Below are 27,558 nucleotides of genomic sequence, written 5' to 3' on the forward strand. Positions count from 1 at the left end.
TACTTTCCTTTCTTGTGCATTACACTGAGCCCTGAGGGCGGTCCGGGCCTTGCCAGGGAGCAGTCACGCAATGTACTCAGGGAATAAGTGGAGCATTCATTACCTCTCTGATCTGACTATTCCTTCACTGCCACTTTCACTTGTGCACAATTACTCCCTCATGTGCTGGGGCACATTACAGCTTCCTAATATCTACCATTTTCCTTTCCCCATTACTCTGTATTCCACAGAAATACACTGTCATGTAGGCTCATACAAGTCAATCAGGCGAGTTAGTCAACACTGACAAGACGCTCATACATTCATGTCCAGGTAACACGCTGGTAACAGGCAGCATGACACCTTACTGGAGATGTATCCTGTAAGAAAAATGACATTTCTATGGACTTTTATGGTTGGTGTGAATGTACTGCGGAGAAATCACCACATCTTCAAGACTGTTACCCTTTTATTGTCTTTTCCTTGTCTGATCATTTCAAAGAGCAGCTTTTCGTGTTGAATGTATAACAGGCAATATCAGAACTCTGCTTAGAATCAAACAGTATTCAGGACCATGAAATGGAAGACCATTGACACTGATCCTCCCCGTAAGGACACTCACCTGAAACCACAGTGAGCTGTGCAGTGTGTACTAGGTCTCTTAAGCTCTATCACTTCACCTGCCCTTTTTTAAATTCAGGTCAATGCAATTTTACATTTTTGTCATTTAGCAGATGCCATTACCCAGAGCGACTTACAGTAGAGTATATACATTTTCATACTGGTCCCCCTTGGTGATCAAACACACAACCCTGGCGTTGCAAGCACCATGCTCTACCAACTGAGGCACGCAGAAGTGAAGTGCATGCTCCAATCCTATTAACCTCTCTGTGATCTCATTGTGAGCTGCTGGGAGGACCATACGAGGGTGCGTGATATCTAAGTGGGTCTGATGACTGGAACCTGGCAAGGGGAACCACAACTGCCGGCAAAGCGGAAGAGCAGCACATGGCACAACTTGCACTGCAAACCCATTCCTCAGGCTATAGGGTGTTACAGCACTTGTATTATGCAGTATCCTGGATGAGATATGATCTCATCAATATGATTCACAAAAGTACTGTGCAGATAGCACACAAAATAAGAGATGACAGAAAAACAAGAAATACCTGGCACACCTCCGGTATAAGTGTGGTAAACTATGGGAGTACTCAGTCTGTTGCTGTAAATAACATCTGCTCTAAACTTCAAGGTTTGTAGGGTGCTGCTGAAAACCCATCAAAAATAAACCATCTGTTAAAACTGGAATACATAGAGTTTCATACGAGGGTCAACCAAGGGTCATAAAACCAAGGGTCATAAAATCAGACAGGGTGATCAACGCAGGGAGTTGAGTTCTGGGTGATCAAATTTGAGTGTAATTGTAAACGACAACCGTCCAACAATAGTGTTGGGGAAACAAAGGATTTCTTTCCGCTGCATGCTGTGTTCTCAGCTTGCTCTTGTTGAACCAACATATTTGGCATCTAGACCAGAAGTGGTTTGGGGTCAGTCACTTGCGCCTTTTGTTGTGCAGGGCCAATCTATGCAATTATTGACGTGAGGCTATTCAAGCAAAGACACCCACCAGCTCCAGCATTGCCACAGAAAGAGACGAGGTCATTACATCACTAATGAGGGAAAATGCTTTAATATTTTCTTCTTCTGTAACTGTAGATGGGAGGTTTCAATTGGACAATACACTTGCTTTAAGTTTGTAGATATTGATATTAGTCAATCAATCAATCAAATGTATTTATAAAGCCCTTTTTACATCAGCCGATGTCACAAAGTGCTAAACAGAAACCCAGCCTAAAACCCCAAACAGCAAGTAACGCAGATGTAGAAATAGAGAATAGCTACACATTTCTTTCATTGGATTGCATATCTATCCTTTTCACTATTCATAACAGGTTGGGTACTTCCAGTATGAACTTAGTATTTGATGTATTTCAAAGCTATGAAGATTTACAGTATATTGCAAAGGCATAAATAAGTGATGACTGACACCTTATTTCACATGTGGACAATTCAGTCAAAACCTGATCTGAATCCAGAATCAGATAATCAAATGTTAACACATGCAGCAACACTACCTTGACCTTACATGTTTCATTATAGACTTTGAAGGGATTGGAAATTACACAGAAAAAAAACAAGGCCACAGCTAGACACATTTGACCAATGTATAAAACAGTATATTTCAAAAGTTCATATAGGCTACCAAGCATGTATATCCATCACATATTGGCTGAATGAGCAAGGCTACCACAGCGACATCACACAGGCGTAGGGTCATGCATGAATGGGTAAACTATCAAGGCTGTTTGGTAATGTTTTCCATTTTCATTTTCTCAAAGTGATAAACCTTGTCAAATACATAGAAAAGTAGGAGTGTGCATGGTGAGAATATTAATAGGTAGGCTACACTCTTACAAAAAAAGGTACTATCTAGAACCTAAATGGGTTCTTTGGCTGTCCCCATAGGAAAGCTTTTGAAGAAGCCTTTTTGGTCCCAGGTGGAGGGTTCTACGTGGAACCCCAAAGAGTTCTACCTGGAACCAAAAAGGGTTCTCCTATGGGGTCAGCTGAAGAACCCTTTAGAGCCGTTTTTCTGAGTGTAATGATGTCTTATATGGGCCATTCCACCCCAGGAAGGCCTGAAAATATTTTTGATATCTTGGATTGTTCTGGCAATTCTCACATAGAGACTTGATTGGGAGGAAGGATGTTTTATATGCTTTTTATATTTATATCACAAACCATTTTTGAGAAAATCATGCTGAAATTTTAGGCCCTTTTTAGACCTATACATGCCTCCTGTAAGACGTTATGATCCGTTAACCTTACATGATACAGACAATGTGTTGGTGTCATTATACTCCTTACAGTGTGCTCTAAAATATGGAGTATGTCTAGTTTCTGAAATATTTATTTTCACAAGAATTTATTCAACATTAGAAATATTAATATTAATATCTCAAAAGTACCCTAATAGATTTTGTTCATTTTTAGACATATTGTTTTAAACAATATACTCTACAAGTACATCACATTTCCTGACTGGGCTCTCTGCTAATTTTAAAGTTATGATACATTTTATGAGCACCACCAACACAATGAATAGGAAAATGGATTCAAAGGGAACTCCCTCTGCTGGAGATTTCCTGAATGTACAATCCTAAAGGAGGGCTGTGATTGGTTAATGGCCTGTAACATCAATTTCTATGTATACAATGGGTTATATTTTGAAAAGTACCAGAGAGCCCACTCTGGAAATTTGATGTGCTTAAAGAGTAAAAATAAGTCAAATCAAAAAGGGCCCTTCTGAGATATAAATATAAATAACATATTTTAAATGTTTAATAAATTAATGTGAATTTTTATTTCAGAATCTAGACATACTCCATATTTTAGAGCACACTATAAGGTGTATAAGACACCAATATGTTGTCTGTATCATGAACGGTTCACAGATCATAGGGTCTTACAGGAGGAATGTATAGGTCTAAAAGAGGTCTAATCATGTCTGTGATACAAATGTGAAAGCATGTCAAACATCCTTCCAATGAAGTGTATATGTGAGAATTGCCAGAACAATCTGAAACACCCAAAATATATGTGGGCCGTCCTGGCGTGGAATCCCCCACATGCCTGCTGCAGAAGGCCACAAGATAAACAACTGAACACATGTTGAATCTACTCTGGTACTACTTCAGAAACGTAAGCACTTATCTTGTGACCATAGTAGTCTGAATGTGTTACACCCAGCTTGACGGTGCATGTCACACTTCTGCTTTGGTCCATGTATGATAAATAACATTCTTTCAGCTGAGGTGTTTTCCTTTTTATTTATCTAAACACTCTCATTAGTAATGTAAACAGAATTATAGTTTCATGACATGGAAGTGGCACTAGGGTTAAAGAAATTTGAGTACGTGTGGCAGCACAGCGCAAGTGGTGCAATTCAAGTGTACAAACCAATCCTTGCATTACACAAATAAATAACTTGGAATAGTTTTCATACTGCAATAGGGTGTAATCTTGGCATCCAGACATGTCACCAGGGGTCTTTTCACAGTCCCCAAATCCAGAACAAATTCAAGAAAGCGCACTGTATTACATAGGGCCGTTATTACATGGAACTCTGTTCCACCTCATATTGTTCAAATGAACAGCAAACCTGGCTTCAAAAAACAGATTCAGCAACACCTCACGGCACAACGCCTCTCCCCTATTTGACCTAGATAGTTTGTGTGTATGTATTGTTATGTAGGCTACGTGTGCCTTTTAAAAAAAATATATGTAGTTCTGTCCTTGAGCTGTTCTTGTCTATTAATGTTCTGTATTATGTAATTCTGTATTATGCTTCATGTTTTGTGTGGACCCCAAGAAGAGTAGCTGCTGCTTTTGCAATAGCTAATTGGGATCCTAGTAAAATACCAAAATCCATGGCCAAATCTCGCATGTGCGCCGTCACGATAGGTTGTAACTGTTGTCACGAGAGACTATATAGGGTGTAACTGCACCACATGGGGACGCTGTGCTGTCTGTACCTTGGAAGAAGCTCTTGACCCGGAGGTAGCTGACACTGAGGCGCAGCACGGAGAGCTTGTCCAGTTTGGAGATGATGTCCGGGGTGAAGGGTAGGAGACTGGCCAGCCGGTCCAGCTCTGTATTCAAACGGTCACGGTGCCTCTTAGACGGGTTGGTCTTCTGGGTGGCCGCTGTCTGTTTTCTGTCAGATATAGAGAGTCAAGTAATTGATTGATGTTATGATAAAAGTTACAATCTAGGCTTTTTTACATCAATTTACTGATACCAAAGTAGAGTACTATTTATTGTCCCAATGATGACTGGTTAATTAAAAAAGCAATCATGCGTTACTGAAATTTAAATCCCATTTTGTCTCATAAGTCATTGGAACCTTTATTATGTCTAAGCGTGTATTTTGAGAAAGTCAGGTGTTGTCTGTGGGGTCAGAAAACAATAACTTAGTAAATAGCCCAATAATGACTAAATTCGGTTGAATGCATTCAGTTGTGCAACTGAATGCACAACTACATAATATTAAAACGAAGTATTTACAGTACATCATACTACTACTTACATAGGTGGGCACAATGTAATTAGTGTGGGTACAGATTGTTACAAAGTACTTTCAACTGTGTAATACATGTTTGTGGTTTGTGTAATTGCACATCTATAACGACATTCAATTTGCAAATAAACGGAAAATAATTATTTTAACTTTCTGCATTAGAATTAGATGGTGAGGGATTTTTTTTTAGCAAATTGTTTGCAAAGTGTAACCAAATACCCTTAAAAAGTTAGACAATGTAACAATGAATGTCCACATAGTGCTGTTTTTAATTGTAGGGTACTTTAAAACACCACAATGCTTTTGTTTGTCCATTAATTTATAAGTGTTGAATATCCATGAAAGCCAGACTGGAAACAATTATATTATATTTGTACATGCAAAAGGCATTTCATGTGAGACTAATTCATTTATATCCGGTACTCAACTGTTTTTGGATGGGCTTCCTTCTCTTCCTTCCCGCATATAAGCAGTCCCCAGGTGGAATCATCATCTGTGAGTCTATTATCATTAATTGCACGTCTCAAGAAGACAACACTTAGAAAGGGCATATCATGAATAAAGAAGTCTATATGAAAAATAGAATTCTACAAGTAACAATATTAATTTGATTTCACATTTATTTAGCACAATAAACATTACAATTTGCTAACTAATTTGGCGTCCCAGTTATTTCACTATATCCGCTTCATATTCGTGTCTTTGTTTACGTTCAGGGACCAATGGCATATAGCTTGTGTCATGCGTAGTAAGCGCTCAGGTATAGTAAACCATCGATTTAAGGGAAATTAGTACGACTGATCCACAAAAAAATATTAACACATCTATTAACTTGCACACTGTATTCAAATGTAATACAACTCACCTAAAGACTGTTCCAATCAATTTGCAAATCAAAAGGAAATCGGTAGTAGTCGTCAACAACCTAGAGAATTGAATTATACTATTCTGTAAATAAAGTTGCATAAAAACCTAAACTGTAGCATACGGTACAACACAGCTCTCTACAAATGTGGTTTATCAGTCCGCGGTCCTCTTGGCAGGGATGTGGTTGATGTTATATAGACCCGATTGGGTGGCGTTAACTTCCTCGTATTTCAGGTGGCGAATTTATCCCAATGACCTGGCATGCCCTTCGCACGCAACTCTCTGCGATGCGATCTGGGACGAGACGCAAAAACAGTTGTGCGCAGGTGGTCGTACGGCACACTTCTCCGCGGCGAAGGCAAGGAGCGAGGGTCTCTTTAATATTATAGATATTATTTAATATTTACATATAATGTAAATGGTCACCTGCAAATTGAATAGTAGTAATGTAGGTTATAGTTATATGCACTATTCCCATTCATTGACGTTTGGAAAGGAAGCGGAATAGAATGTCCTTTTTCTGAAGGATATTCGACTACATTTTTATTAATGTTCTCACATATTTTTCTAAATCTTTACTTGCCTGCGGAGAGAAATGGACAAGACACTGAATTCAAATTAAAACAGGGTGAGTATCCATTTTTGTTCTAAAATAAATGTTTGAGTATAAAAAAAATTATTGGATGTGCTACTGTAGCTTAAATGAACTTTTCTGTAAAACATAGCCTATATTATTGTAATAAATTGAATCTTTGTGCATTTAGGCTATGCTATAAGTCGATGATATGCCATTTCATTGCATCGTCAAGATCAGATGAGGGATAGTGCATGATTCAACACATCACGAAGGGTCAATGGGTTTGAAATAAGACAAATCCATTCTAAAATAGTAAATATTTATTATTTAACTAGGCAAGTCAGTTAAGAACAAATTCGTATTTACAATGACGGCCTACCCAGGCCAAACCCTCCCCTAACCCGAACAATTGTGCGCCGCTCTATGGGACTCCGATCACGACTGGTTATGATACAGCCTGGGATCGAACCAGGGTCTGTAGTGACGCCTCTAGCACTGAGATGCAGTGCCTTAGACCGCTGCTCCACTCGGGAGCCCACAGACTAAATGTATCATATTCTGTCGATAAAAAATATATATACAGAATTTTGTAGTAATACCTCTTTAGAACCAATGTTCCATGCATATCAGAGATAAACAAAAAACATATATTCTTCCCTATAAAAAAACCCTGTCCCCTCAATGTCCCCATAGTCCAACTGACATGCCCTGAACCATTGGCCTGAACTCTGAGGCACCAGTGCGATGATAGGTAAAAGTGCGCCACCTGGTGAGCGCAACTCATTGCAAAAAATATATTTACTGAAATGCAGAGATGAGCAGCATGACAAAAGTGTATTAATTTCATATTCTACATAACTTTTTTTAGATACAGTACATTGACAGTCAATAGCAACATGTCAGCACACCAAGTGAACAGTAGGCTATTGTAGCTCCAATCACAAATTACTTTCAAATAAGCCTGAATTAAATGACCCTTTCCACAATATCTACGGCTGAGGTGGACGTGGACCCTACCTAGTCTTCCAGGATGTAATTGGCGATGACCACTAAGAAGGGGTCCTCTTCCTCCACAGGTTCCTCTCCCTCAACACCAACTTTCTTCAGCCCAGTCTTCGTTAACTCTATGATGAAGTGGTCCTTAAATGAACACATGAACAGAGCATGTCACTCACTCACAAATTGTACAAATCCTGCTGCATTATGTAAAGGTCAATACCATAAATGTAACAGTCAAATATTTAAGATGGTCTTAGTGTGTCTTGTTTTCCAATGCTTTACTTACATAATGGATTAGTCTCTGAAGCACTTTCTTAATCAGATACTTCTTGGCAACCATCTCGGCTTCTGACTCGATCTCACTCTTCATCTCTTTCAGGTACCAGTTAAATCAGCTTGCACTTCGTCAGTGAGGACTCTTCGTCAACTGTAAGAATTAAACATTTTGTTAAACGTTGACAAAACTAGTATCCTTTTAATTCAACTAAATTGAAAATAAAGGATGCTTTCAGTTTGTTTAAACTCTTACTATCATCCATCTTCTGCATGTGCAGAATGATGAGGTTGGAGACCCTCCTATACTCAGCGAAGGTCATTTTGAGAGCAGGCTTGGCAGTGCTGGTCTTCTCAGGTCTGCCTGCCCCATGGTCTATGTCCATAGGCTCCTCTGCATGATGGCTATTAGTGCCGTTTGTCCCCTTCACAGCCTCATCTATCAAGTCATTCTGATATGGAGAACACAGGGAGACAATTTTATATGTGTAAATGTATCATTGTCAATAAATATATTGTTGCAAAAAGGTGAAAGTGACTGTTTCCTTCCATTCATTTCCCCATTGTCGTCTTGTTCCTGGTCAAAGTTGATGTCTGGGGAGTCGACACTGATGACAGACTTATTCAGCAGTCAGAAGGCCTACTTTACGCGTTTGGGATGCACCTTTAAAAAGTCAAAATAAAAGGGTGAAGATGTGTGTTGTACTGTCAGTGCAACTCTTCAGATATCATGTAAGCTTACTCATTATGTGAGAAAATTCACTGCACCACCTCTGTTACACCAACAACCATAATTATTATATTTTAACAAGCAATGAAGACATAAAAATACAGGAGTTTACTCTACAATGTATAGGGGCCTATATATATGGGAATGTAAAATTCAGTAGTAGGTGTCTGACCAGCCTCATCTGAGCAGTAGAGCCTGGCCATGCCCTCAGACAGTCGGAGCATGCTATCTAGCTGCCTGACAATGATACACCAGGCTGGCTTGGTGCTGTCACTCTGACACAGATGTTGTGTGTCAACTCCTTGGCCTCCGAGGTGATCAGGGGTCAACGTGCACCACACCTACAACGGGACAGAAAGCATGTTATGGTATGTAGATCTCACTGAACGCTGCATCTAAACAGCCCAACACATAAGGAACACCAATAGAACAAGGGCAATTATTACCTTTGGTTGAAACTGTAGAGTAAACAATATGTATCTCTGGATCTCATCAGTGGCGTAGACTCGCTCTACAGATTCCATGTTTCTACAGCGCAGATCTACAATACGTCTGGCTATGACATCATTTGTCACCAATACCACAAGTCACACAAAGGTGAAAATGCATATGCAAAGGTCTCAAAGGGTTCTGAAACACACATTTCCATTCAATATGGGCTTACTGCAGGTGCTGAAAAAGTTAGGGAAAAAGGGAAGGTTTTGCTTTTACCTCACTGCACTCATCAATCAACTTGACGAAGAGGTCAAATCTGAAAATGATGTGTTCTGACATGTTGACGTTCTGTTTCAGAGATTTAAGTGGTTGTATCTCCCATCGATGGGGTTGGCAGCTGCCATCCACAGCATGCAATGCTAGTCTCTCACTAGATACTACTCCAAACATGTAACATGCTACATTGCTATGAGGAATAATGAGACCTCCAGGGACCAGCAAGACTGCCTACGCAACACTAGTAAAAAACTCCAAATGCTTCTGTTAAAGCTTTGATCACAGGTTTGATCTTCAATTTCAAGTAACTTATATGTTGGTTACAAATAGGATAGTGCTTGGTGGATTACTTAAGAAACTGTCTCTCGGCGGTACTGGGGTCGCAAACGATGCAAACATTGATGTCCCCTTGAGAGATGTGCCCTCCATGGTCGTCTTGTCAACACCACCATAGAGAATCAGTAGGATTCCACGCTTGATCTCGTCATTTCCTGCAACAAGGAATATTAAACATATTTTTTTCAGGTTAGGCAGTGCATTTTATAACAGTTTTAACTGTCCTTTTACTTTCTTTTACTTTTAGATTTGTGTGTATTGTTGTGAATTGCTATACTACTGCACTGTTGGAGCTAGGAACACAAGCATTTTGCTGTAATAACATCTGCTAAATATGTGTATGTGACTAATACAAGCTGCCTCCACTATTGCAGCACTATTTCAACTTCAACCTCATCAAATCACCTATGATTGGACTAAACAATTTAGTCCAATCAATGTATGCTACATATGATGTGGCTGTCCATGGTTCTGATTTCTGCATGTGAGTGCGTAAGTACAACAAATCATGTTCACGCCGTCATACAGTACATGCTTTTATTTTTTGTTGTCCTAGGCAACCTGGCTAAAATGCTTGCTCGCTAGCCTAACTTCCTTTCATGGGCAACGTTAACTAGTTAACATTAGCCTTCAGCATCTCGCTACATATTGAACTTCCATCCTCTCAGGAGAGGGGCACAATGCATGAATTTATGGTTGGATCAGAGTAGCCATTATATTAATTGGCAAGTATGGAAAATTAAGTGAAAATGCAAGTCCAAATCCCTATCTCCATCCATGGCTAATTTAGGAAAGGCTCAACACACTGTCTCCTCTTGGCGTTAATGATGAGTTCGACTTGAAACCGTTTTTATAGTTAAAAAATGTCAATTATTATTTTATTTTTTTATCCTAGTTGAATATTTTGTATGTATATAAACTAAATATTTGTATGAACATAACAAGATTCAACAACTGAGACATAAACTGAACAAGTTCCACAGACATGTGACTAACAGGAATTGAATAATGTGTCCCTGAACAAAGGGGGGTCAAAATCAAAAGTAACATTCAGTATCTGGTGTGGCCACCAGCTGCATTAAGTACTGCAGTGCATCTCCTCCTCATAGACTGCACCAGATTTGCCAGTTCTTGCTGTGAGATGTTACCCCACTCTTCCACCAAGGCACCTGCAAGTTCTCGGGCATTTCTGGGTGGAATGGCCCTAGCCCTCACCCGCCGATCTAACCGGTCCCAGACGTGCTCAATGGGATTGAGATCCGGGCTCTTCGCTGGCCATGGCAGAACACTGAAATTCCTGTCTTGCAGGAAATCACGCACAGAACGAGCAGTATGGCTGGTGGCATTGTCATGCTGGAGGGTCATGTCAGGATGAGCCTGCAGGAAGGGTACCACATGAGGGAGAAGGATGTCTTCCCAGTAAAGCACAGCGTTGAGATTGCCTGCAATGACAACAAGCTCAGTCTGATGATGCTGTGACACACCGCCCCAGACCATGACGGACCCGCCACCTCCAAATCAATCCCGCTCCAGAGTACAGGCCTCGGTGTAACGCTCATTCCTTCAACAATAAACGCGAATCCGACCATCACCCCTGGTGAGACAAAACCACGACTCGTCAGTGAAGAGCACTTTTTGCCAGTCCTGTCTGGTCCAGCGATGGTGGGTTTGTGCCCATAGGTAAAGTTGTTGCCGGTGATGTCTGGTGAGGATCTGCCTTACAACAGGCCTACAAGCCCTCAGTCCAGCCTCTCTCAGCCTATTGCGGACAGTCTGAGCACTGATGGAGTGATTGAGCATTCCTGGTGTAACTCGGGCAGTTGTTGTTGCCATCCTGTACCTGTCCCGTGGGTGTGATGTTCGGATGTGCCGATCCTGTGCAGGTGTTGTTACACGTGTTCTGCCACTGCGAGGACGATCAGCTGTCCGTCCTGTCTCCCTGTAGCATGCTCTTTGGCGTCTCACAGTACGGACATTGCAATGTATTGCCCTGGACACATCTGCAGTCCTCATGCCTCCTTGCAGCATGCCTAAGGCACATTCACACAGATGAGCAGGGACCCTGTGCATTTATCTTTTGGTGTTTTTCAGAGTCAGTAGAAAGGCCTCTTTAGTGTCCTAAATTTTCATAACTGTGACCTTAATTGCCTAGCGTCTGTAAGCTGTTAGTGTCTTAATGACCGTTCCACAGGTGCATGTTCATTAATTGTTTATGGTTTGTTGAACATGCATGGGAAACAGTGTTTAAACCCTTTACAATGAAGATCTGTGAAATTATTTGGATTTTTACAAATTATCTTTGAAAGACAGGGTCCTGAGAAAGGGATGTTTCATTTTACATTATTGTAAATATTGATCACATTCCTTGTGTATGATCATATATTTTGATACATTGAATGTTAACATTGTGAACCTATGTTATATATTTTTTACCTCCTGTTTCAGGAAGTGATGTCACTGAGTGTTGCCCCTATATATAGGACCTTCCACTCCCAAGACAGCATTGAATGAGCTGTATTCCACCATAAGCAAACAAGAAAATGCTCACCCAGAGGCGGCGCTCCTAGCAGCTGGGGACTTTAATGCAGGGAAACTTAAATCCATTTTACTAAATTTCTATCAGCATGTTAAATGTGCAACCAGAGGAAAAAGAACTCTGGACCACTTATACTCCACACACAGAGACGCATACAAAGCTCTCCCTCGCCCTCCATTTGGCAAATCTGACCATACTTGTACCCTCCTGATTCCTGCTTATAAGCAAAAATTAAAGCAGGAAGCACCAGTGACTAGATCAATAAAAAAGTGGTCAGAGGAAGCAGATGCTAAGACTGTTTTGCTAGCAGACTGGAATATGTTCCGGGATTCCTCCGATGGCATTGAGGAGTACACTACATCAGTCATTGGCTTCATCAATAAGTGCATTGATGACGTCGTCCCCACAGTGACTGTATGTATATACCCCAACCAGAAGCCATGGATTACAGGCAACATCCGCACTGAGCTAAAGGCTAGAGCTGCCACTTTCAAGGAGCAGGACTCTAACCCGGAAGCTTATAAGGAATCCTGATATGGCCTCCGACGAACCATCAAACAGGCAAAGCATCAATACAGGACTAAGATTGAATCATACTACACCGACTCTGACACTCGTCGGATGTGGCAGGGCTTACAAACCATTACAGACTACAAAGGGAAGCACAGCCGAGAGCTGCCCAGTGACACGAGCCTACCAGACGAGCTAAATAACTTATATGCTCGCTTCGAGGCAAATAACACTGTAACATGCAGGAGAGCACCAGCTGTTCCGGAAGACTGTGTGATCACGCTCTACACAGCCGATGTGAGTAAGACCATTAAACAGGTCAACATTCACAAGGCCGCAGGACCAGACGGATTACCAGGATGTGTACTGCAAGCATGCGCTGACCAACTGGCAAATATCTTCACTGACATTTTCAACCTCTCCCTGTCTGAGTCTGTAATACCAACATGTTTTACCATAGTAGTCCCTATGTAGTCCCTTTTACCATAGTAGTTTTACCACCATAGACCCTATGCCCAAGAATACTAAGGTAACCTGCCAAAACAACTACTGACCCATAGCACTCACATCTGTAGCCATGAAGTGCTTTGAAAGGCTGGTCATGGCTCACATCAACACCATCATCCCAGAAACCCTAGACCCACTCCAATTTGCATACCACCCCAACAGATCCACAGATGATACAATCTCCATTGCACTCCACCCTGCCTTTTCCCACCTGGACAAAAGGAACACCTATGTGAGAATGCTATTCATTGACTACAGCTCAGTGTTCAACACCATAGTGCCCTCAAAGTTCATCAATAAGCTAAGGTCCCTGGGTCTAAACACCTCCCTCTACAACTGGATCCTGGACTTCCTGACGGGCCGACCCCAGGTCGTAAGGGTAGGTAACAACACATCCGCCACGCTGATCCTCAACACAGGGGCTCCTCAGGGGTGCGTGCTCACTCCCCTCCTGTACTCCCTTTTCACTCATGACTGCACGGCCAGGCACGACTCCAACACCATCATTAAATTTGCCGATGACACAACAGTGGTTGGCTTGATCACTGACAACGATGAGAAAGCCTATAGGGAGGGGGTCAGAGACCTGGCTGTGTGGTGCCAGGACAAAAAACACTCCCCCAGCGTGATCAAGACAAAGGAGATGATTGTGGACTACAGGAAAAAGAGGACCGACACACCCCCATTCTCATCGACGGGGCTGCAGTGGAGCAGGTTGAGATCTTCAAGTTCCTTGGTGTCCACATCACCAACAAACTAACATGGTCCAAGCACACCAAGACAGTCGTGAAGAGGGCACGCCAAAACCTATTCCCCTCAGGAGACTGAAAAGATGTTGGCATGGGTCCTCAGATCCTCAAAAGGTTCTACAGCTGCAACATCGAGAGCATCCTGAATGGTTGCATCACTGCCTGGTATGACAACCGCTCGGCCTCCGACCGCAAGGCAGTGCAGAGGGTAGTGCGAACGTCCAGTACATCACTGGGGCCAAGCTTCCTGCCATCCAGGACCTCTATACCAGGCGGTGTTAGAGGAAGGCCCTAAAAATTGCCAAAGACTCCAGCCACCCTAGTCATAGACTGTTCTCTCTGCTACCGCACGGCAGCGGAGCGCCAAGTCTAGGTCCAAGAGGCTTCTAAACAGCTTGTACCCCCAAGCCATAAGACTCCTGAACTGAATCTAGTCAAATGTCAACCCAGACTATTGCAGTGCCCCCCCTCTCACTCCCTTTTTACACCACTGCTACTCTCTGTTGTCATCTATGCATAGTCACTTTAATAACTCTACCTACATGTGCATAGTTCCTCAAATAACCGGTGCCCCCGAACATTGACTCTGTATCGGTACCCCCCTGTATATAGTCTCGCTATTGGTATTTCACTGCTGCGCTATAATTACTTGTTACTTTTATCTCTTATCTGTATTTTTTTGAAACTGTATTGTTGGTTAGGGGCTTGTAAGTAAGCATTTCACTGTAAAGGCACCTGTTGTATTTGGCGCATGTGACTAGTAAAATTTGATTTGATATGAATGCCTGACGAAGACCTAAAGGTCAAAAAGTTGTTAGAAATAAAATCACCTGGAAGCATGGAGCAGAGTGAGGTTTGTATTAACCTTGCTGTCTGTCTCTCCGACGTTGCAAAATTGTTAAAATATTAAAATTCGATCTCCATCTGTCTCATAGTAATGAATGTGTCGGGACGAGACAGACAGGAAGGCAGCGTTTCTCAACCAGTCAAAATCATGAATCAGCTGGTATCATTTCTATGGATATATACAAATGACAATTGAAAAAAAGGTAAAATAAAACGAAGTGCAGCTGGTTGTGGAAAAAGTACCCAATTGTCATTATAAAAATACTGTAAAGGAAAATGACTCAAGTAAATGTGAGTCACCCAGTAAAATCCTACTTGAGTCAGTCTAAAAGTATTGCTAAAATATACTTAAGTATCAAAAGTAAAAGTATAAATCATTTCAAATTCCTTATATTAAGCTAACCAGATAGCACCATTTTCTTTTCTTTTTTTATTTACGGAAAGCCAGGGGCACACTCCAACCAGACATCATTTACAAACCAAGCATGTGTTTAGTGAGTCCGCCAGGTCAGAGGCAGTAGGGATGACCAGGGATGTTCTCTTAATAAGTGTGTGAATTATACAATTTTCCTGTCCTGCTAAGCATTCAAAACATAACGAGTACTTTTGGGTGTCAAAGAAAATGTACGGAGTAAAAAGTACATAATTTTCTTTAAGAATGTAGTGAAGTAAAAGTATAAAGTTGTCAAAAATATAAATAGTAAAGTACAGATACCCCCCCAAAAACTACTTAAGTAGTACTTTCAAGTAGTTTTACTTAAGTACTTTACATCAATGCTAGTTTGCAGTGATATTGATGTACATTCTGATGAAAGCTGATCATGTAGCAACCTTCAGTTCTAATACCCACAAAATCCCAATTTATCCTGTTGACAACAAGCTTTATTTGAGCTTAACAGTTAACAAATGACTGGTGAAGAACAGCTATGTCATTTCTGGATTGTAATGTCAAGTAACCAGCACTGACTTAAAATATCCAGGTGACATGATTTTTCATCCCTGCAGGCCTACACCTCCAATTATATGATGGCCCTGGCCCCCAAAGTGACAGCCTGAGCACAGAGCATAAATTCAGTGCACAGCATATATCCATTAATGTCTAACATATCATCCAAACTTATACATCAGTTTTGAAGGAAGAAAGACCATCAGAGGGCATACAGAAACCTTTAACTTTTATTTACCACATAAAAAAAAGTGAACCACACTATACAAATGGTTTTCTGGTAGCAGGTAACAATGCAGATTACACTTCTAAGGGCCTTTTTCAAACACACAGATCGCGCTCTGGAAGTGCAGCTAAAATTGCTCATCTTTTTTTTTTAAAAACACGTTCTTCATTTGCTCCTGCCACGTAACGCAGCAGTGTCTTAATAGCTTCTCCCCTATTACGTCTTTTTGCTCCTTAAATGCAGATAGGCAGTAGCATGCAACCCTCGGTGTGAAGGGTTTTGATTGTTTTTTTTGTAATGTTAACTTTGCAAGATAAAGGGGTAAAGGTCTCTGTCCATATTTACATATCAAAATGTATCTGTCGAACCTGAGCAGTTCAGATGGGATCTTCAAACAAACACTGGGCGAGCAGCTATCCCATAATCTCAGAGTTTAAAGGGAAGTCCAGCTTTAGCAACCACCTTGATGATTCAGAAGACTTTTCATTCTTCTTTATGTTTTTTATTTTTCTCCTTCGGTGCTCGCATTCCTGACAACATTGGCCAAATGTCAAAAAGAATGATGTTTATTACTCAAGAAACAACTTAAAAAAAAGAAAGGAGGAAGGGTGGAGAACAATGAAAAGGTTTTAAGCCAAGTAGCTGTAAGTGTCTTTCTCTCCGTCGACACGCTCCAGGTACTCCTTCTCTATCAGGATGTCGATGCATTTCTGATAGACAAACACACATGACCATTATTACCATTACTAACACGGCAGATGTTGCATAGAGAAAGTGGTTTCCATAAACCTACAGGAAACAACCATAATGTAAAAACACAGTATAGATTTGTTACATTTCTGAAAGACAAACAAGACCGTTCCTACCATGGCAGGTGTTGCATTTACAGTATGTGGTTCCATGAAATCCTCTGGAGTCGCAAAGTAAATTGCCATCTAATGTTCCCTAATCGAATGCATAATTTACCTTGATGACGGGGACTCTTGGTTTAAACCTGGATGACAGCTGGTTCAGAACCTCTGCCAGGAGCTGCTGATGTTTCAGCACTTTACGCATCTTCATGATTCTCACGATGGCTGCCTGCAGTAGGGTGGAGGAATACAACAGAACAGCCTTAAACAACAATATTCTAGACTAGAGCCAGTCATTTGTGCACGATGGATGATAAACATCGATTTTTGTGAGTGTTAACGAGTGCTTGAGTGTGTGTAAATGTCAGTGAAACAGAAGAGCATGATGATGGACAGTGTACCTGTATTAGCAGTTTCCTGTCCTCCTCTATGTTCTTGTGAGTGGTTTCCTGCTCCTGCTTCTGCTCTGTCTTCATTGGCACGTTAATGTTCACCCGAAGTTTCTTGCTGTCAAGATTAAAATCAAAACCTGCTATCAGCAACAGTTCATGGAATCGATACAGTACAGTAACATCATAAGAATGATGAACATATTTTTTTTACACCATTTGTACAGTTCTGATCTACACTGATAACATGGGCTACATCCCAAATGGCACTCCATTCCCTACGTAGTGCACAATATAGGGAATAGGGTGACATTTGGAAACAGCCATGGTGAGTGTCATCACTCACTTTTTGTATCCCAGGAAGAGTTTTATTAAGGTGTCTGGTTTGAACTCCACTTCATCCACATTTGCATTCTCATCCTCCAGGACCTGGACAAAAGAACATGGCTTAGGTCCAAACTTTCAAAGAGACTCTACAGTGCTGAATGGTGATTCCCTATAAACTGGAGCTGTTTCTGTCTAACTGCTAATAAGAGGCACAAAACTTACCAGCAATTTGGACTTCAACAAGATTTGCAACACTTGTACCAAAATGTCCTGTTGGGGGGAAAAAACAAACCTTCATCAAAATGTATGACGCAAATTAGTGGGCTGTTGCTTTCAGCTTATATCTACACATCACAGCATAACATCTTCATTTGAAAAACCATCCATCAAAGAGAATGGTCTGTCTGACAGTAACATTTGAATTACATTTATTTTGAGTAACAGACAAATACAACAAATGTACAATGTGGACCCAGAGGATATCACTTGAAAGTATTCATTAAAACGTTTGTTTCCAAAGTGGTCCTCGATGGTATACTGGATCCCTTAGAGTTGTCAGTACTCACTATCTTGATCTGCGTGCTGTCAGTGAGCTGCTGCACTGTGTAGACGTCCTCAGTGTTGTATTGTAGTAAGATGGCCATCTGGAAGGTAGAAGCCTGGGAGGACAGGAGGAGCAACAGGGAATACGTCAAAACCATCTTACAGTACAGGATACAACGGCAACTCAGCTCCATGCATATGGTTGATTTGTGGAATTGTTTGCTTGTTGACAGCGAGCACACAGCAGTACGCTCCAGTATGTTTGTTCAACAATGTTGGTTGATTAATGAATATTCACAACTTGTGAGAGTCTGAAAGGACATTATTGCATTTTATTTGACCAGAGAGACAACAGCTGTACTCGCCTGTAGAGTGTATCTGTTCTTAAAGCAGTTGGTGACCAGCTCTCCTTTGGACAGGTGGTAGAGCCAGGTCAGCTTGCGCCCGCTGTGTCTGCTGGCGTAGAAGGCCGTGAACCTTTGGTAACTCCTCTCCAGCTGAATGAGGGCAGGAGTGAAGAAAAGAGAGAACGGTGAGTAAACAGGGATCAATGTCAGTTAATTGGGTCACTGTGGAGGAGATCCGTTAGTGTGTCTTACCTCAGAGGGCAAAGCAAATGTACAGGACTGCTGGAAGGGCCAGGAACCAGAACTGAGGACCTGAATGCTGAAGTCCACTGGGATATAGACACACAAACAGATCAGCAATCTTCTTACCATAGTTCTTTGTTTCAAAGAGATTCTTTGTTTTACAGTTTGGTTAGGATAACACAGGGCTGTAGATTAATCTCAGTAACCGAGTTTCCAATAAACTCCTTTCTGTCATAATGAATCCCAGAATCTGGAAACTCTCCTTTTACTCACAGTCCAAAGGCTCAGAGTTGGTGAGGTGCTTTTTGAATTGTTCATTTAGGTCTTTGCTGACGCCGATGTCCTGGAACATGCGCTGGAGTTTAGAGGTGTACTCGAAGCCGCAAGCTTGCTGTTGGGAAAGAGGGCAGGACATACCATTAAAACAGGGGTGATCCCAGGTAAAACACAGTCCAAACACTGAGCAACCAGCGAATATCTTACGGATTGTAATTCAACAAACCAATCAAAATGCAATGGCAATATCACAATAAAATCTGCAAACTGATCAAATGTGTTTCAAGGCAATTAAAGGCATTGTCATGAGGTGAACAATATTTCAGTTGTGTACTACCTTCAGTTTGGAGATCATACTGGCTTCAGCATCGTCACTGGCGCTGTTCTGATGGACTAAACGCTTAGCCAGCATCTTGGCGTAGAACTTCTGGAACACATCTTTGTCCTCTATGTACTTAAAGACCACCATCTAGGGAAGATAACACATAACAGTTAGATATAGAGTTGTGAATAGAGATCACGTCACATACTGTAAACCAACTAAAATACAACATCAGGCTGAAGGAGGGGGGGAGATTGGGTCTGTAATGGAGGGCAGGCAGTTGTGGAAGTCCCAGTTTTCATCCTGTCGGCTCCAGATAACCAGATGAAGTACCAGTGGCCGTGTTTTCTCATTAAAGTGTTTATTGGTCTCTTGGCTGTCGTCAGAGCTTTTAAACGAAATACTAAACCATCCTTTGATTTCTGAGTGTGATGGCACCGGGGACTCAGGATGTGGCTGCGTTGTTGATGTCATGTTAATCAGGCCTTTTGATTTGAACATATGGATTGTTTTCGTTTTGTAGGCTAGGCTACCGAATTAATTATTTATGGATCAAGCCTTAGCAGTCATTCTGATCTTGTTCCCAATGATCAGTGCTTTAGTTTATTATGTTGCTGTCCATGTTTTTTGTGCAATAGCATTTTGATTTGAACATCCGAAAAGTTTGTGCGTGTAATAGGCTATTTAATTTATATATGTTACAGCACTTTGGTTTCACTAATAAACATGCTGAAATGGAACCAAATTATAATTTTTTGTCTTCAGTCCTTTTTACACTGAACAAAAATGTAAACGCAACATGTAAAGTGCTGGTCCCATGTTTTCATTAGCTGAAATAAAAGATCCCAGAAATGTTTCATACGAACAAAAAGCTTACTTCTCTCAAATGTTGTGCACAAATTTGATAACTTCCCTGTTAGTGATCATTTCTCCTTTGCCAAGATAATCCATCCACCTGACAGGTGTGGCATATCAACAAGATGATTATTGATCACTACACAGGGGCACCTTATGTTGGGGACAATAAAAAGGCACTCAAATGTGCATTTTTGTCACAACACAATGCCACAGATGTCTCAAGTTTTGAGAGAGCATACAATTGGCATGCTGACTGCAGGAATGTCCACCAAAGCTGTTGCCAGAGAATTTAATGTTAATTTCTCTACCATAAGCCGCCTCTAACATCGTTTTAGAGAATTTGGCAGTAATTCCAACCAGCCTCACAACCACAGACCATGTGTATGGCGTCGTGTGGGTGAGCAGTTTGCTAATGTCAACGTTTTGAACAGAGTGCCCCGTGGTGGTGGGTTTATGGTATGGGCAGGCATAAGCTACAGACAATGACACAATTGCATTTTATCGATTGGTAATTTGAAAGCACAAAAATACCGTGACGAGATCCTAAGACTCCTTGTGAGGCCCAGTTTTTTTTAGGTATCTGTGAACAACAGATGCATAACTGTATTCCCAGTCATGCAAAATCCATAGATTAGGTCCTAATTTATTTAAGTTGACTGATATGTACTGTAACAGTAAAATCTTTGAAATTGTTGCATGTTGCGTTTATATTTTTGTTCAGTATAAATATGATAGATGGACTATATGGGCTACGGTAAAGATTGAATGTAATAGTCTGTCTTTAACCAGCCTGAGTAGGCCTATAACTCCATTCCTACTCTACTCAGCGTTTAGAGAAATTAATCAAATTGGAAATTAGCTATTGTCAGGCTCGTTAATGCGATGCAGGGCCACGGTCAGTACATCTTTACGTTCTGGAACATTCAATTGAAAGGAAACGAGATTCCGTACTGAACGACCAGTTGAAAAACCGTGAGGAGTTGGGTTGTGGGTTGGGGAACGCTGTCAGCCTGGCCACTGCCCATTAAATACGTCACTCATTGCTTCAAGCCACACCTCGACACACCCACCAAACGTACCTCAAAGTCCGTTCAAGAACGTTTTGGGAAACGTGTCTTTCAGTACCAACCATTCCGCAATGTGGCAAACGTTTAAACTAACCGAACGCACCTCATGTCTGTTGACCCACCTCACCTACTCAGCCAGTCAGGAGTCGCTACTGCATGGCGGCCGTGGCATACTGCATACATTTTTACTAAACAGTATGTGCTGAATAGTATGCGACGATGAGTGCATAATATGCAGTTTAAGTATGTAGTACGCTAGTATGGGTATTCAGACATGGCCAGTGTGACAGCTGAACACTTGAGAAAAAGCAGTCCCCCAACTTACCACTTGGTTTAGTGTGTCTTCCAGCTCTGCCTCCTCTGGGTTCTTTGAGCTGTGCGAAATAAAGAATTTCATTTAAAATCAATGTCAATGTGAACCATTTCAGAACAAACGTCAATAGCAATACTGGAGTGCAGGCTACTGCCCTCAGGCGTGCGTAGACTTGAATATCAAACTGTGGGTCTGGAGTTATGTATTGGGTGAATGCATCAGAGGAGAGACTGAGTGACACACCTCTTCTTCAGCAGAGAGTCACAGTATCTAGCCAGCAGCTCTGGGGATTTGCTGGACGACTGTACCATCTTGGTCACAGCATTGTTGTTTATGAAGCGTCCACAGGCCTGGAAAAAAACTATTCAAACTTAACAGCAACAGTGTGCGTGACACCACATGAAAACCTCTTACACCACAAAATATAGTCAAATTTGACCATACCTTGTCCAGAGCAGCAACAAAACCAGCGTCGTTGTTGAACGCTGACATTACTAAAGCATTATACTTTTTGTGGACGTCTAAGATGGTCTGGACATACATTTTGGGATCCTGTGGTGAAGTAAATGAAAACAAGAAAGTCAAGGATAACCCAAGTGAACTGGAGAGAGTGTCTCAGAAGAATCCAATAAAGATGTGAACCTTTGGGTAAAAAGTATGCGTAAATGTCACTATTTTATCCACCCTAGTTCTTACATTGAGAGCCGCTTCTCCACACTTCTCTATAGCAGCAAGGCCCTGGTTGTATATGTGCGTCTCCAGGAGTTTTTTCAGCTCTCCCAACCCATCAGTGATCCGGGACACCAAATTGTACATCCGCCCAAGGTCTACACAGAGATATATATATATATATATATGAGAATAAATGGTGATAACCACAAACATACATTTACACAGCCAAAGCTCACATGGAAAGTACATATACAGTAAATGTACATATAGAAGTACATACACTGAGTGTACAAAGCATTAGAAACACCTTCCTAATATTGAGTTTTGCCCTCAGGAAAGCCTCAATTCGTCAGGGCATGGACTCTACAAGGTGTCAAAAGCGTTCCACAGGAATGCTGGCCCATGTTGACTGCAATGCTTCCCACAGTTTCAGTGTTAAGTTGTTGAATGGATGTCCTTTGGTTGGTGGACCATTCTTGATACACACCGGAAACCTTTGAGTGTGAAAAACCCAGCAATGTTGCAGTTCTTGACACACTCAAACCGGTGGGCCTGGCACCTACTACCATGCCCTGTTCAAAGACACTTAAATATTTTGTCTTGCCCATTCACCCACTGAATGTTGAACATTCACAATCCATGTCTCAATTGTCTCAAGGCTTAAAAATCTTTCTTTAAATGCATTTGTTTCCCCTTCATCTACACTGATTGAAGTGGATTTAACAAGAGACATCAGTAAGGGACCATAGCTTTCATCTGGTCAGTCTGTCATGGAATGAGCAGGTGTTCCTAATGTTTTGTACACTGTGTACAAATTTATGGAAAGTACACAAAGCAAAAAGGCAAGTCTGGCAATTGCCATCTGGACTCTCCTCTGTACCTTCATTTTTGTCAGCGTCAAGAAGATTCTGGAACTCTGTGTGGAAAATCTCCAAGTGCTTCTCGATGAGCACCTGCTCACACTTGCGGGCCAGCTCGTCCTGCGTGCTCTCATGGAGGTACACTTGCACCCTCCGCTGCTCCTCCAAAAGACGTGCCTCCGCCTGAGAGACAGAGAAGGAGAAAAAGAGAGCAGAGGGAGACGGATAGAGATGGAGAGAGAAAGAAGGATTCGGTTAACATTTTTACACTAAACAAAAGCCACAGATACAGCTACTATTTAGCTTGATGCACAGGTTTGATGACCTACCTTCTTCATGTACTCAGTAACAGGGTTTTGTTGCAGGAACTCTGTGCTCTCTCGTGTGTAGAAGCGCTCGGTGTCCGCCAAGAACTGAGTCTCAAAGTATTCTTTGTAGACCGACAATGTGGGGCCTTTGGCAAAGGCATCATCCTCATTGAGGCCCAACTCAACTAAAAGACACACAACTCCACTGTCAGCGCCATGAAATTAGATTTTGCACAATAGTTTCATATTGGTTGACCAACACACAACTAAAATATGCCAGGACCTACCATAGGATTGGACGACTCCACTGATAAGCCTGGTGTTGATGGTCTCTCCGTTACGTTCCTTCTCGATGAGCTTCAATACAGCATTTGTGACCTTAGTTGCGGGGGGAAATAAATGTAGGGTAAATGCCTTCAACAAAATGTACATTATCACAATCTACTCACTAATCAACTAAGACTGGGAATAACTTTTCCACAGCTGATCGGAGGGGATACTCACTTGTTTATTCAAAGGTCTGAAAAGGCATTCCCTCCATGTCACCAAAGCGAGCTGAAAGGAGAAGAAAGGATGGGGCGAGGCATACGGTTGAGAAAACCATCTAAGATGAGATCTGGGTTAAGAAATGTATTGTCTTTCGTCTTACGGAGTAGATTTCATAGATCCCTTTGCGCCCCTCATCACACTCGCGGCGGACCCAGTGCCGGTTGAGGTAGGCACAGATACCATTCAGCACTTTGCTGGAAAATCTGTAGTCTTCCCACTGCTGTGTGTAGAACTTTAATACACTCTCATCCATCAGGTCTTCTCCATCCTACAGATGAAGAGAAAAGAGAGGGAGAAGACTGATATTTAGTTAAAGATAAGCATGCAAATGTGGTAGGATATTTCATATGCTTCCTTTAACCTCTTTTGAAAGGGCTTATGAGAATTAACCAGTATTCAATTAATTCAGTCACTTCATTGACCTCAGTCCATTTAAAAGGGTACAGGAAAGAGCATTCATTACCTTGAGCAGGTTGGTCAGGTAGTTCTTGAGGAATTCCTTGAGTCTCTTGTAGAGCTCCAGGCCCACAAACTGGGCCCCTCCTGGGGTGGGGGCCTTTTTGGAGGGCTTGGATGGCGGGGGCCCTGCCCCACGGGCCTGATTGGACTGGTGCACACTGGTACAGTAGTTATAAACATGTCTGGGTGGTGGGTTAAGGCAACAACATAAATGTAGAAACTGAAAATACTGACAAATGGATAATCCCCAATAATGCTTCAAACTGATGCAAACCTGTGCCATAAAAACAGAAAATGCATTTTTTCCAGCTTCGCCATTTTGTTTGACTAACCAGGCATAGAAACCATCCGTTAGCTATGCTCCTTAATAAACACACACCGGGAAGTACATTAGTCAAAGAAGCCTCGCAGTGCATCTATGTGGAAGGATACGTGTAGAGTTCCATGTATCGTGCTTTGGCCATGCTCTGTCTGGTGTACACCTGCTGTATTCCTGCTCGCAGGTCGTCCCAGATCTGGTCTAGGCCAATCTGTTTCAGCCCATGAGGGTTCTGGCTTCTGTTGGATGACATTGTCTCTTTGCTTGTTGTTGATCTCTTCTCAGTTGCTCTGCGTCACTTTTTGTTTTATCGCGTGTAATGAAACTGTCAAGAGCTACTCCTCCATAAGGTGATGAAGAGAGAGGCCACAATCCAACAAAGACAAGGTGGGGTCTTCTCTTCAGAGTGGCAGACGATATTGGAAGACCCCCTTCAAGTAGAAATCAGGAGAGCACCCTGCCAAGAGACCTGCAAACACACACATAACAAAAAACATTGTAAGAAAGGAGCACACATTTGTATAAATCACATAGTGCAGACTCTGAAGTGTAAGATAAAATGTTGGAAAAATAAATTAGCTCAATATATGCACTTTTTCGAAACTGCTTCCATTATAGACTACACTACACACCAAAATGATTGGAATAATTCCCCTGCCACACAAAGCTGCTCTCTAGACATGTGCTAATGTATGACACATTGTAAGAGATTAGCCTAGTCAGTGTTATATTGGACTCTAGCCTCCCATTGATCAGGACCTAGCAGCTGGGCCTGACCTTCACTGGTCCTGAATATTGTAACTTTAATACAGTGTCAGTAAGTGTGCCTGTCCACCGCAGTGCAGCGCTGCCTGGGGGGAATATGGCTGACTGGATTGGGCTTTCCTTCAGCTTGAAACCTAAACCCTGTTGCCCTCGGCTTCTGTTTACCATGTGCATGGCGGGGCTGATTTCCGGCATGGAGAAGGAGATCCTTCAAGTATAATTGAATAATACATTGAAGGTAGAGAAATTACAAAGAAAAAGAACAACCATGATTTAAAAGGAGACAAGAGCGCAGAATTATGATTTCAAAATGATGTAGGCCTAACCTGATCTTGTTACATTACTGTGTTTATGTATGCAAATATGTTAATTTATATTCTACCAAGTCTTAGAATACAACCATATGATAATATCCTTGGTTACTAGAGACAAATGTATCTAATAAGAATATTACTTTTCTTGAATGCAGAAACACTGCATGCACTTTGCATGAATGACAAACATGAGATGGTAACATAACTGGTGGGCTTAATCGTTTAATAACCGACTGTTCAAGATAATTTGTTACTCCTTCAGTCAAGGCTCAATTATTCATAATCTTATCAGAGACAGGGTTGGCTCTCTGTAACCATGGCAACAGATGCAGATAACGCAGAAAACTCACTAGAAAGAGGTAGCCTAACCTCTCAAAGTGGTGTGGGTGCTATGGATGGAGGGAACTAGTATATGTGCAGTAAAGGTAGCTTGCTGCATAACAAAGTTCTCAAACAGTGACACTAATCCAGTTCAACAAATAAACAAATGAAACTTCGGACAGTTGGCAGCAAAGAGGAAGCTACATGATCAAAGGGATAATAACGTTATGTTTGGGCAAAATTATTGTCACTTAGCTGGTAGCTAACAACAATCTCGGAATGCCTGGCTTGCAATACGTTGTCACATATCTATTCTCTGTCTATTGTTAGCTAGCTCCATAGCTCACTGTCAGTTGCACAACTGTTAATATTGATAACTAGTAGGTAGCTAGCCAAAGGCAACATCGTTGTAGCTAACATTAGCTACAGTAACTTTATCTGGCTATAAACACCTGTACAGTCTTCCGGCACGATCTAGCTATCCAGGGAAACTTCTGAGTTTGTAACTAACTAGCTTTATCATGCCATGGCTAAACCTGTACATTAATATTAACCTGGTCAGTGAAGCGTAAGCAACAATAGCAGTTAGTAATGATTTGGACTAGCATGATTTGCTAGGTGTATGTAGCAAGCTAGTAATACCAAATAACTACTCGATAACAAGACAAACTGCACATTGTGATTGACAACTGTTATTTAGCTAACATAGGGCACTGGCTAGTACTAACATGATATATAGATTACTAACGTTAGTTAACTAACTAACGTCACCGCGAGAAATGAGGCCTGTTGTTCGGGCGCAATGCTAGCTAGCGAAGTTAGCTGTTCGCAGAAGGCAGCCGAGATAAGACAGCCAGTCGGTGTTCGCTGTATAAACACAACACAAAATAGTCTAGTGCGCGTTCAGTTTTTGTATAACCAGTTAGCTAACCTAGCTAGCTAAATAGGTACAATAATAGCAAAGTTCACTGGTGATGTGTAACTAGCTATGCTTAGCTACTGTACTAGCTAGCTAACAAGCGAACGTAGCTAGCCGACGTTAGTTTACCATCGTCCAGTAGCAGTAGTGCTTGTTCTTGGCTCCAAATCAAAGAAAACAGTGCAAATTAGACACAAATATTACGTTTATAATCCGAGTAGAGTATTGAAAAATCCCCTTCCCAAAACAAATCCCCCTTTCCCTCTAAATGATTTACTTTCACTGCCACAACAATAGCTGCGGCAGTGTATAGAAATAACACTTTATAAATCTGCGTTCACAGAAAGATGTCCCATGGAATTTGAGTGTGGAATTTAACGTTCCGTATACGGTCGGCGGATAATAAGGCCATTTTGTTCCATGTCAACAGCCTGGTTTGTGAGAATGTCAAACTTCTAAGGAAAACTGATTGATAATGATGTATACCCCTACTACAACAGAAAACAATTCGTGTCGTCATATTCTAAAACATCCTGTGATTTTAATATGGTTTTACCGGTCTGGCTCTGGCATAGTTTGATGAACCAGGCTACAATCAGCTAGA

The 27,558-nt window shown here is 41.5% G+C and overlaps 2 protein-coding genes and 1 pseudogene across 2 annotated transcripts in view; all 3 read right to left on the reverse strand.

Moving 5' to 3' along the window:
- LOC115169708 (aryl hydrocarbon receptor repressor-like) overlaps positions 1–6,161 on the reverse strand; it is a 33,577-nt gene extending 27,416 nt beyond the window's left edge. Inside the window, exons 1-3 of the mRNA XM_029725605.1 lie at positions 5,985–6,161; positions 5,548–5,612; positions 4,575–4,756 (exon numbers count right to left, since the gene is read on the reverse strand). Of these exons, the coding sequence (XP_029581465.1) occupies positions 4,575–4,756; positions 5,548–5,612 (247 nt within the window). The 5' untranslated portion in view covers positions 5,985–6,161. The remainder of the gene's footprint in view (positions 1–4,574; positions 4,757–5,547; positions 5,613–5,984) is intronic.
- Positions 6,162–7,194: 1,033 nt separating this feature from the next.
- On the reverse strand, positions 7,195–9,525 carry LOC115169707 (DNA replication licensing factor MCM6-like; annotated as a pseudogene).
- Positions 9,526–15,918: 6,393 nt separating this feature from the next.
- LOC115169709 (cullin-1) lies at positions 15,919–27,298 on the reverse strand. The gene is made up of 22 exons (XM_029725607.1): positions 27,084–27,298; positions 24,749–25,104; positions 24,321–24,498; positions 23,958–24,125; positions 23,813–23,863; positions 23,596–23,686; positions 23,330–23,493; positions 23,021–23,183; positions 22,165–22,295; positions 21,913–22,020; positions 21,712–21,818; positions 21,481–21,529; positions 19,246–19,377; positions 18,906–19,023; positions 18,642–18,718; positions 18,408–18,539; positions 18,066–18,158; positions 17,722–17,769; positions 17,519–17,601; positions 17,185–17,290; positions 16,899–17,012; positions 15,919–16,642 (listed from the first exon to the last, which is right to left on the reverse strand). The coding sequence occupies exons 2-22, from the start codon at positions 24,886–24,888 to the stop codon at positions 16,562–16,564; spliced, it is 2,334 nt and encodes a 777-aa protein (XP_029581467.1). The 5' UTR covers positions 24,889–25,104; positions 27,084–27,298; the 3' UTR covers positions 15,919–16,561.
- Positions 27,299–27,558: the final 260 nt, after the last annotated feature.

This window comes from Salmo trutta, chromosome 31 (assembly GCF_901001165.1).
Source record: "Salmo trutta chromosome 31, fSalTru1.1, whole genome shotgun sequence".
Classification (NCBI taxonomy): domain Eukaryota; kingdom Metazoa; phylum Chordata; class Actinopteri; order Salmoniformes; family Salmonidae; genus Salmo; species Salmo trutta.